General features: G+C 44.3%; 1 protein-coding gene across 2 annotated transcripts in view; it reads left to right on the top strand.

Annotated features, from left to right (window-relative positions):
- Window positions 1–12214, top strand: part of RNGTT (RNA guanylyltransferase and 5'-phosphatase) — a 37090-nt gene that overhangs the window by 17383 nt on the left and 7493 nt on the right. For both annotated transcript variants that reach the window (XM_078615529.1, XM_078615530.1), the window contains exons 12-15: window positions 136–219; window positions 8363–8463; window positions 9767–9833; window positions 10813–10936. In XM_078615529.1, the coding sequence (XP_078471655.1) occupies window positions 136–219; window positions 8363–8463; window positions 9767–9833; window positions 10813–10936 (376 nt within the window). The remainder of the gene's footprint in view (window positions 1–135; window positions 220–8362; window positions 8464–9766; window positions 9834–10812; window positions 10937–12214) is intronic.

The following is a 12214-nucleotide window of genomic DNA, read 5'->3' as shown; positions in this document are numbered from 1 at the left end:
GACTAATTAATTGGCTGATAACACCATGAAGGCAGCACTGAGTCAGCAGCACCTGCTGTGGAAGTGCGTGTGCGCACGGGGCTTATGTGGTGCGTGTGTGGTGCCCGTGTGATGTGTGTACCTCTCTGTTGGCAGCTGCTGGAGGGGAAGTTTGTGCAGCAAGTGAGCCATGAGGTAGATGGACTCATCTTCCAGCCGGCCGGCACAAGGCCCATCGATGTGAGTCCCTCGTGCAAAAATGCACGCACCACACACATTGCACTTGGAATGCAACTGTTCTTTGATGAAAGTGAATTAACAAAAAATTATTAAAGTTTGTGTGTTAAATTATTCATTACTCATGCGAACTACATTCCAATACCGCATTTAGTCTTTGGGACCAAACAAGCTTGTCCAAATGAGATAACAAATTAGAAACAACTCAAATGAGACGAGCACTGGGGCAATTAGTCAATTGAGTTGATTAATCGTCTAAATTCATAATCGGCTGTTTTTTTCTGTGGTCGATTACTCGGGCCCATTTAAAAATGGCGGCCACCTAGACAACCTGCCTTGAAGGTGGGAAACCCCTATCAGCCACAACCTTCAGACGATGCCGATTATGTCACCAAGCACCACTCGTATCCTCCTGTCTAGCGTCACGCGTGAGAACAAGAGGCGAGACTGTTTCTAAACTGTGTTCATGTTTTCCCGATTAGACAAGTAATGACACCGATAATAGAGTAACTGATCACTTAATCGTGTTGCCTAGCTCGAAATGAGACGATAAAACCAATACGAAGAAGAGTATTCAATTAAATCACAACATTGCCTCGTGACAAATCATTGAATGAAGGGGGGGGGGGGGGTTGGGGTGATTTGCCGCTTGTCTGTTTTGAATCTACACATGCTTACACGCATCATGTATTTGGTGACAAGTAAAGTTCTGCTGGAGTCCAGGGCACACACACAGCACACCCCCCCACGTTGCACACCCCCCACGTTGCACACCGACCATCTCTGCATGCCCGTGAGTGCATAGGATGTCTATGTTGCAGCGCTATTCCAGTTAGCATCACTGCCCACACCTCCTGCTGTAAACTCCGCATGTCCAACATCCTAAGCCAGCTAATAAAAACTCTTAATTGTATTGTCGAAGTGATTTGAATTGAAATTGTAATTTTAAATGTTAAGGTAATTTGTACATTTGAAAGTACTCACTGCGATTTAAACCAACATTTGCTGCTTGACATGATAATGAGCAGCAGTCATCATGAATCGCTCTCGGGCAGAGCCTGCGGTGCGTGTACACAAATGATCTTCGCTCCATTGACCGTTTAATTCCAGATGACATTGAACAATTTTTAACTCGCCACTTAATAACTTTACATCTCCGCAAAGAGCCGTAGAAACATTCTATACACGTGCGAGTGGTTTATTTTGTGCGTTTCTAAGTTTGCCGAAACTCGTTTGAGTCTGTGCATGCATGTGTGTCTATGAATGTGTGTGTAGCGAGCGGTAGTGTAGTGGTTAGCACGCTGCGCTACGAACTCGACGACCCAAGTTTGGTTTCCACTCACGGTCAACACCAGTGACGATGATATGAATCGGTTCTGGAGCTCCCCCTAGATCGATTCAGCCATAATTGAATACCTGGTGTGGTGTGCAAACATCACTACTGGTGAGACAAAGGCGGCCGGGCATGGTGTTCGCCACCCACCTCGTCGTGTGCCGTGCCGGCCTTGAAAGGTGCTCGCTAACAGCACTTGCCCCAACAGTCTGTTAAGGCTGTATGTGGGATCTTTGTCTTTGTGTGCTCTGCCCACCGTGTGCGCTTGTATTGTACTTCGAACATGGGGGGGCCTAAATTAGATTTCTGGGCCACGGCTAAAATCAGTGCCAAGCGTTATCTAGACCGGTCCACGGTCTCTCTCCTTAGGTCGACTCAGCCTTAAACAAGTTCTGGTGCATTGTGAAAAAAACCTGCACTGGGCATGTAAAGACGGCTAAGCATGGTGCTACCGACACCCCACCCCCTTGTATGCCATGTCCCAACAGATAACACCATTTGCCCAAATAGTCTGTGAGAGGCACAAGGGAGATCTTTGTCACCGTCTTTGTGTGCACACTGCATTTTAAAGTGCATACTATGCGTATATTGTTATCTGTTGCAATGTTCCATTGGAGTTAGACACATTTTATCTATGAATAGAAAATGATTATTATAATTGGATCGTTATTTAAAGTACCAATTTAATTGCTCTTGGGTTTTATAATTTAATTGAACACAAGGCCAGTTGAGTTGCATGATAACGGACCCACTTTACTCTTTACAGCATTTTTTTAGATTGAGTGAAGGTCACAGGCTAGCACACGTTTAGGGTAAATCTTGAATTGACTGTTACGTTGTTGGGAACAACAGACACGTCCTGTAGCGACCAGAAGCCAAGCTGCCTTCACCAACCCGCACAAATCAGTATTGTGAAGTATTGTTCAATAACCCCCATGCCCCACATGGTGTAGTGATGTCCTCATGCCTGAATGGATTGATTAACGACTACATGCAGTGACGGTTTTAATTTTAATGTCTGTGTAAATCACTTTTGACCAATCCGAGCAAAATGAAGTGAATGCTGGTGTCTTCATTATTTTTTCCTAAATCCATTTTTAATTATCGCCTTGGACTTGACTGAGCATTGTGAGCCTTGCATGGTTCATATGCTACCCGTGCTCTCATTAGTAGTTAAATGGTGCTGTGCATTGAGACGTAATTAACAACGGTGATTGTGATGACAGTGGTAGAATGTTCTTAAGCCTTCCAACGAGCATTCCCTGTAGCTGGCAACATATGCCAGTGAAATAATTCACGGGTCATTGTTTTTATCATTTCTAACTTCATCATTATCATATTCAATTATTTTAAAATTATGCCATCAGAATCATCCAAAGAGATGAACAAATTTAGTAGTACGCGCGACTGTGTGCCAGAGGCGAGCCCTGGAAAATGACAGCACAGAGCTACTTTTTAGGTCACTTCCATCGGCCATTTCATCCACACTAGATGCACACCTTGTATGTGCCCTGCAAAGGGTGTTCATCAAATATCAATCAAAATATGGACGTTGTTGTCATCTTCATCATCATCATCTTCATCATCATCCTCGTTATCTGTCAGGTCAGCGCTGCTTGTATTGTACATGTGTTGAACTTCTTTCGCAACGTACGTAGCCAACCGTGCTAATCGGAGGTGCCTGCCAACTGCCACCATCACCTGGTATAGGGTGTGTGTGGAAAGATCGCCTTTTAAATGCCAGAGCAATGCTCGGAGGCAAGTAGGCGTAGAGACAGAGGCTGAGCACGACTTGATGAGGATGGGATACCAATTTTTTTGGTGATCCCCATGCAATGAACACTTTATTACACGTGTGGTTTCCAATTAAACCAGGCTGTGTTAACTGGAGCCGGATTCTTTTTTTTTAATGTCCCCCTAATTAGATGAATGCAGACAACTTTAAAGGCACATTACTGTCGACGTGCGTAGTCTGTTGAACAATGTAGGTGCCATGTAATAAGTTGTCACTGGGGCATTCAATGGATATTTAAATATCCATATCGTCCATCTCATCATCGCTATGACACATTCGGAATACACCTGATCGTGTTCCTCTTAATAGAGACGCTGTTATTACAGCGTGTGCCCACAAGCACTCGATTTTTATGGCTCGTGTAAAGAGTTTATCGCGAGAGAAACGTGGCGAGGAGAAGTGCTTATGTGCATCACAAATGCGATTTACTTTATACTGCAGATATGTGTAGTTTTTACAAGTTATGACTTTCACTGCTCCACTTTTTACGTTACAAAGAGTGCGACCGCGTAACTTTGTCCTCTAATTCCCAGCAAGTATGGTTGCTAGAGCCCGTACGCATAAGACATATTCTGATTCATGCATTGGCGAATGTCCATTTTTATCACTTTCTTTGGCAAAATCCTGTTGATGTCTCTGCATTACCAAACATAATTAAACAACCGCATGTGACCGATTGGCACGGTTAGGCTTTCATTCATCAGTAGTGACAAAGAGTTGTAAATTATTTCATTCATTGTTATATTTTAAGTATATCGTGCAATACAAGAGTCCATCACTCGAATCGGCAATTTTTTTCTGGTGTAAATTTGGTGAACGGTTCACAATTCTCGGGCACACTTCAAATCTTTAGCTCATGACGCTGCCAAAGCAGCGTGGGGGCCACTGATGCTCGGCCACGCACGTGCGTTGGGTTTGAACGTGAAGGTTGCTTAAAGAAGACTGAAGGAACTTCTGTTTTTTTTTTCCGCCCACTCCCCAACTCCATTTCCAGTTGATGGAGTACGGCTGATTAAATATCACCGCTCATTCAAAATGTATGCTGTCTCTGCGCCCTCCCGCGAGTGGTTAGAATTTTTGCTTTAATGTTTAATAAACGCGGCGCGGTGCCTCGGCCCGCTCATGAAAGTGTAGCGCCGTAAGGGCGAGAGCCAGCGGGCCACTGCAGAGCATCATTAAACACAGTCAATCGCCAAATGCAGTGGAAACACACAAAAAAATCCTCGGTAGGAAATTATGAAACCGTGCTAATTTGAGGTACGAGTAAAACCAACTTTGTAATGTTTTCCATAAAATGTACTCTTCGTTGTTTATAAACGTAAATGTAAAAAAAATTGCATTCATAATTTGGTGCCTACAAGGATTTCTAATGCATTTGTCGATTCTGATAAGCTGTTCTCCATTTAGCGATCTGAACAGGAATAGTTATGTCCAATTTCTTGTATTTATGGAAGGGCAAATCAATAAATGGGATTTCCACTGTATGCAGCAGATCTGTCTGGAAAAAGCCTTAAAATCAATCGGGATGAAATTGTCCTTTAATAAGCAATACTTTTGCACAGCTGCTCTTTGTAAGTCGTGATCATTATAAAACAGAGTGCACTGTAATACATTATATTTCATTAAATAGTGCAATATAAAGCTGAGCTAGTTATAAAATAAAATACTTTGATAGGAAATGGGGAACAAAACCTTTTCTTGTTTGGACCTTATGTGGTGGGATTTGACGTGCAGTTGATTTCTCATTGTGTGCAGTAGGAGAGCTTACATACTCAACACAAACCCTGTCAAGGGGTCGCCAAAGAAAGCTGCGTGCCCCGTAAGCACTTGGCACCTGTTATGATCAAATCAGTGTGGTTCAGCATGCAAACCCCTGCCTGCGTCCACTGTTCAGATATCTTTCGATTTAAAGCTTTCGTGACTGCAGGGATTCATCTTCTTGGTTCTTTCGGTAAAGTCACGTAGAAGGGAAGTAATTAAAATAATCGACAGACCTGTTCTTCACCTGAGGACGGCTGCTTGTGTTGTGGTCGAAACGTCGTGAGAATTATTGTATTATTTTATTATTTCCATTCTACGTGACTTTACCGAAAGAACCAAGAAGATGTTCAGATATCATCGGCAAGCTCAGAGTACATTCGGAAGCCGTATTAGAGAGTGCATGCATCACTTCATACCCAGGTGGGTTGCTAAGTGGCCTTCTGTTTCCCTGCCATTCGATGCAAAGGGGTTCTCATCCTCTCTAACCAAGTGCTCATAACCCTTGGCCCGTTCGGCGGTGGGTTGTTCGTGAAATATCGTTGTGCTGCCGGGGGTTTGGGGTGATGGCAGTGCTGCCCGTGGGAGATGCGGTGAAGCGCAGCGTGCCCGGCAAAGCTGGGTCCTGCGTAACGACCGTGGAGATCTACTGCGTAGGTCTTCTCGGTTGCGCTGTGTTAGCTCCGCTGTGTTTTCCGGGGGTTGTACCTACCGCCTGTTCAGCACGGCGTCCGACGTTGCACTCCACGTGCGGGGAGTTTCTTCAGAATACGCTTCAGTTCCTAAAGGAGCGCCCCCCCCCCCCCCCCGAAGCGCGTAGGCGCGAAACGTCGGACGTCGTGCCGATCAAACATGCGGCACGACCCGAAAGCACTTGGGAGAGCTTAACCGTTGCTCTGAGTCGTGGGCGCCGCAGCCGGATTCCCCGGGAGTGTTGGTGAGCCCTGGACCCAAATGGCCTCGTGTGTGCTGGCTTTCAGAGAAAGCCGCAGAAGAACCCACTTCCCTGGCATGATCCCGATTTTAATGTCAAGAGGATCAAGAGAGAATCTGTTGCAGCTTCAGTTACCCAAACGGACGTTAATTACGGTCGGGGGAGGAAGTGCTGAAATGATAATGACAAGGCACCTTTTTAGCAGTCAGACCTTTTCAGATGTCCGGAAAGATTCCACGCACAGCTGTCGGCTGACATTCAAATGTAAATATGTGCACTTATTAAATTTTTCCTTCTCTCTTGGAATCCACGCTTATTCCCTAGCACTTGGAATGAATCTTCGTAGACTATCTGATGACACAAGTTTACTGCGACAAGGGAGTTTTCTCTTGAGTAATGTAACATAAAAGAGCCTAACGTATTATGCTAAATCATATTTACTTAACGTGGCATCAAAGAGGAGCGATGCTTACATTTTTCACTTTAGAAATTGTCGACGACACTTATTCAATTCAAATATGTTCTTAATTCGATGGTACCTAAATCACATGATGCATGTAAGCATCCGTTATTTCAGATGCATACATGGTTAGTTTGCTGCAGCTGTATAGATTCTGTAGATTCATACCACTATGCGTTTTACATTGAACCATGGTGGGAACAAATCTATGAATGAGATCATGACAATTCATTGATTTGTGACATTCCTACGACCCGGCACATGCACGTGACCTCCCAGTTTGCCGTGGTCTTGTATTTTTTTACTAAGTGGGGTCAATATAGGACAGTAAAATAATGCCATTTTAGCGAAAAAAAATGTTGTTTTCCCCACAATTAATCCAGATTTCTCAATCAGCATCATGTCACGAGATGAAAAATCCATTCAGATCTCTCACAGAAGCAGTACAATGCTTAATGTTCTGGGATGGTCCACGTAATCGGATTTCACAGAGCTACTTCTTGAGATGCCTTCAAGACCCAGCCAATAAAGTATGGGGCAGCATTTTCCTGCCGACTCTGCCGTCTGAGAGTTATGTTCATCGTATGACAAACCAACATTTTAATTCTCAGAGCTGGATTTTAGCCAATTGAAGTGCATAACCAGATTTAATGTAATGTATTGTATACATTCATTGGTGGCTTACCATTAAAACCATTAACTCACTACCCTTGAATAAAAAAATTAACCCGTAAAAACAAAGTTTTTCACTATAAATCCTTTATATGCGTGTTCAATAGGCCACAACCCAGCCCACATTGGTCTTTGAAATGGGCGGCTAGAGTCCTCTCGTCCTCTGGCTTGAGATGGCTGCCACCTATGGGTCAGATGATTGCCTGCCACCATTAAGCAATTGGTAATTAAATCTAATTTTTTTTTACCTAAAAAGTGTAAACTTTTGGAAAAAATTTTCACGAAAAGAAATTGTCACGCACAACGAGTCTGTGTGCAAAATGTCAGCTCGATTGGATCACGGGAAGTGGGTTTAAAAACGACCGAAAGATTTGCACGGTCGTAAGCGCGCAAGCAAGCAAGCAAGTGAACTTTTAATATAAAGGATTTAAAAACAAGTTTAATCATAGACAGCTGAAACCCAGATTCGCACACAGGATCTTAGTGGTGCCAATTCACCACTCTGACCTCCGAGCCACCCAGCCACCTCCAATGTATCATGTATTCAAATGGTGCACGTGACGCCCCATGCTGTAGCTTATGGCGTGAACAATGAATGGCATAGTTTGTGAATTACCATACACTGTTCCGCACGTGTGTGTGTGTCTGTGTGCGTAGGTTTACGTGGCGCTGCAGTTAGCACGCTGTGTTACAATCCGTCGACCTGAGTTCGATTCCCACTAATTGCCAACAGCAGTGACGATTTTCTGAACCGATCCTGTGCCTCCCCTAGGTCGACTCATCCTCAAATGAGTATCTAGTGCGATGTGTAAACATAGCCACTAGGGAGAAAGTAAATGAAACTATTTTAATTTTACTAGATAAGGCCCACTGAGCTATGTAACTCTTTTTTAGAAGCGACAAGGCCACAAATGATGGCTCAACGAAGTAGCTTATCAAGTGGAAATGTATAGCAGCCAAATGTTCTAAGCGCATGTTTCTAAATGTGGAGGGAAAAACCCAAGGACCTGGAGAAAATCCATGCGGCCACGTTGAGAGAGACCTGCAAACTCCAAATATACAGGCAAAGGTGGCCTGGCATGGTGCTGGCCACCCACCCCCTCGTGTACTGTGCCGGCCTTGTACACGTACAGCACTAAAAGCACTTGCCCCAAGAGTTTGTTTCATCTATATGGGGGTTCTTTATCTTTGCAGGTGTACGTGCCCGGACGCTGCTCGGACATGCTTAAGTGGAAGCCTCCAAGCCAGAACTCGGTGGATTTCCGCCTCAAAATCAGCAAGATCGGCGGCGAGGGGTGAGTGGGGTCAATCGAAAGCTTAAAAGATTAAGGTAAAAGTGCAGCCCTCAAATGTTTTACTCAGGCAGAATGGGCGTCCACAAAGAGGATGTTCAAGAGAGCGCCTTGTCGAAGGTGTTTGGCCTACTCTTCCACGTTAGCCGGATGTCTTGAAAGCGGTTGGAGTAACTTAACTTTTTTCCCCACCATACGCGACCTGCCAATCGACTCACGGTGCACCCATTAATTCTGCTGGGCGGACAGAAGCGTTGTGGGGGACGGTGTAGGAAAACTTGATCATGGTTGCATCTGCTGGCCCCGAAATTGCAAGTCCAATGTGCCCATCATTATGCCATGGCAGCATCTGGGCATCCTGTGGAAAGCTTTAATTTAACAGAAAGTGGAAGGTAAAGAACATAAAGAAAATAAATTGTCCCATAAGGGGCGAACACTTTGCGTGCAGTGCTACCTTGCCAATATGCATTCAATCAAGAACTGGCAGATTCCAAATAAACTTCTGTGTATATTATAAAAGAAGGTAGTAAATAGACAAGAGTTTGTCACCATATAAAAATAAAGTAACATTTCAGTTCCATCGGCCTTCTTGGGCCAGTGTTTTTAAGTAAAGTTTGCTGAATCAGACAAACTGAAACAGATACTTTTGGAAAACAGGTCCAGGAGGTCCAAAGACCGATGAGCTCGTGAGATTTTCTTTCATTTCTACAAGAGTGTGGTAAAGCAGACCTACACCTAGATAACATGCAGTTCCTTGGTCGTTGAATTACAAGGATGTAAACAGTATAAATCACAATGTCAGTCTAGTATGCTTCTTATGGATTACTTGTGTCTCTCCTCGTTGTGATTTTGTGGCCATTGAGTTGTGTGCATACAGGACATCAGTTAAATATGCGTCGATGTTGTATGCACATGAATCATGTTGCACAATCAGTTATGTGTGAGACATGGGCTGGCAACAGTGAGGATGGGTGTTGAGCCAATGTGTGTTCTGGGAACGGTGATGTATTGGTTTGCACACTACGCAACAAGCCGGACATCTGACTAAGATTCACAGCCATGGCTATCATCAGTGACTGCTAAACTGCTGCTGCACCTCCCCTAGGTTAGCTTAGCCTTAATTGAGTACCCAGTGCCAGTGTGTTATGTAAACATTACCGCTGTGAGCATGTCGTGTTTGCGACATTACCCTTTTGTGCGCCATGTTGGCCTTCATGGGTGCTCACGGACAGCACTTGTCCCAACATTCTGTGAGGTTAACTTGTCAATATTTTGTCTTTGCATGTGTGTGTGTGCGTGTGTTAAGCTTGCTGACGAAGACCATGGGGCTCTTGTATGTGGGCCAAAAGGACACTCCATTTGCACAGATGAAGGTATTCTAACGCCTGACACCATTATGCCAAGTAGAGTAGACTCTTGATAAACCGCGCGTGGTTTATCTGATTGGCAAATTAACTGCACGCCTGAGATTTTCTACACGAATTAATAACTCATGGATTTTCCCTTCAGCCAAAATTAATACGATAAAAACAGTTATATATTGTTGGAAATATTTATGGCAAGTCACGTGCTTAAGCGAAAACAATGTGTGCTCCGGTTAATCTGAAATCCACTTGATCACTTCTGCAGTACAGTAGTTGCATATCTTTACAGCAGTGGGCGGAGTTTGATTAATGTTGATTGGCGTGGCTCTGCTATCATCCACTTAGTGGGGGCAGTCTTCTGCACGAAAGCAGGAAAGTGTTATCACTGAGCACTGCATAAATCACTCGTTTGTTGGTGTTTGTTCTTATGTATACCTATATACGTGGTTTTTGGCAGAGATCCTTACTTCAGCTCTTCACAACTTACGTAATTCTGAGTTTTGTGAAGAAAAATAAATATAGAACACACGTTATTGATGTTGTGTGGTAGTTTTGATCAGTTAGTCCCGACGTGCCCTAGGCCTGTCTGCATGCAAATGCATTTTGCATTGTTGCATAATGCACCTTCACCTATCAAAAAAGTGGGTCATTCTCCTGCTATTAGTGTGAATATATGAGGTTTGTCTCTATGTGTGTGGGTGTTGCGACAGGTGCTGCAATGTGGTTGACGTATCATTCATGTCGTCCCCACAGCGTCTGTTTACAAAAGCGAGATATTTGACTGCTATTCACAAAGGAGCCAATGGCGTGAATGTGAATGAATGAACGGGGCCTTCTCGTATGTGATTGTTCCATCAGGGTGGAGGCTACAAAACGAGATTGGTTTGTCAGGCTCAATGCCTTTCGACATCCATTCCCGCGTTGTTGTTTTTTTTGCACGTTTCTGCGTTTTCGGTCACCGCGATCGCCTTGCGTGAAATTCCTCCAGGCCACCAAGGAGCTCCGGCAGTACGACAACAAGATCATCGAGTGCAAGTTCCACAACAACGAGTGGCTGTTCATGAGGCAGCGCACTGACAAGAGCTTCCCAAACAGCTTCACCACCGCCATGGGTAAGTTCAAAGTTCAAAGTTCATTTCAAAGTTCATTTATTAGTCTTCTTGGTTCTTTCGGTAAAGTCACGTCTGAATGAAACAGCAGACCTGGTTTTCACCTGAGGACGGCTGCTTGCGTTGTGGCCGAAACGTCGTGAGAATTATTTTATTATGTTTATTTTTTTTATTTTTTTTATTTTATTACTTCCCTTCTATGTGACTTTACCAAAAGAACCAAGAAGATGAATCCCTGCAGTCACGAAAGCTTTAAATCGAAATTAATTTATTAGGTATAGTCCTGTGAGCCATTCGGCTATTGAATCGGGTGCAACCGCAACAAACAAAAAACAAAAACATGAACAAGAAAACATCTTAAAGTGACTATGTGCAAACAGAAAATCCAAGAAAAGACAGCAAAATATTGCAGAAAAAAACACCGTACACCAACGCTGTGTGCAAATATCCCAGTGGGATGCAAGTCAAACAACAACAACCACAAGACAACTTAGATTAATGCCATTAGTCTAACTCTGTACTACAACAAACAAACATGGCCAAACCAAAAAACTTTTCGAAAATCACCAAAATAAAGCCATAAAAGCAATGAAACAGTGCAGGTCATAGGAACTGACAGAATTTTCACAATAAACGACGTAAACAACATGTACTACCAAACCCTGCAGCCATAGCTGGCTGCATGAGTCACTCCACAACAGTAGGAGCATCAGTCGGAGTATCAACATTTTTCAATGCACCTTTAAGATCAGCGCACTAAATCAAAACACAGATCATACTTTGCATACTTAAGCGGTGCATATTCAGCCAATCTGTGGACAAGCACCATGCACAGTGTGTGTGTACGGTAGTGTAGCGGTTAGCGCGTTGCGCTACGAACCCGGCGACCCGAGTTCGATTCCCGTTCCCGGCCAACACCAGTGACGATATTTTAACCGGTCCTGGGCCTCCCCTAGGTCGACTCAGCCTTAAATGTGTACCTGGTGCGGTGTGTAAACATCGCCACTGGGGAGACAAAGGCGGTCGGGCGTGGTGCTGGCCACCCACCTCCTCGTTCGTGTACCGTTCCGGCCTTCATAGGTGCTCGCTAACAGCACTTGCCCATACAGTCTGTTAAGGCTATACGGGGGATCTTTGTCTTTGTAGCAGTTAGCGCATTGCGCTACGAACCCGGCGACCCGAGTTCGATTCCCGTTCCCGGCCAACACCAGTGACGATATTTGAACCGGTAATGGGCCTCCCCTAGGTGGATTCGGCCTCAAGTGAGTACCTAGTGTGGTG

Source organism: Lampetra planeri, chromosome 47 (genome assembly GCF_965212315.1).
Source record: "Lampetra planeri chromosome 47, kcLamPlan1.2.h2, whole genome shotgun sequence".
Lineage (NCBI taxonomy): Eukaryota > Metazoa > Chordata > Hyperoartia > Petromyzontiformes > Petromyzontidae > Lampetra > Lampetra planeri.
Note: the sequence above shows the minus strand (reverse complement) of the source record. Positions and strands in the feature narration are given on the sequence as shown.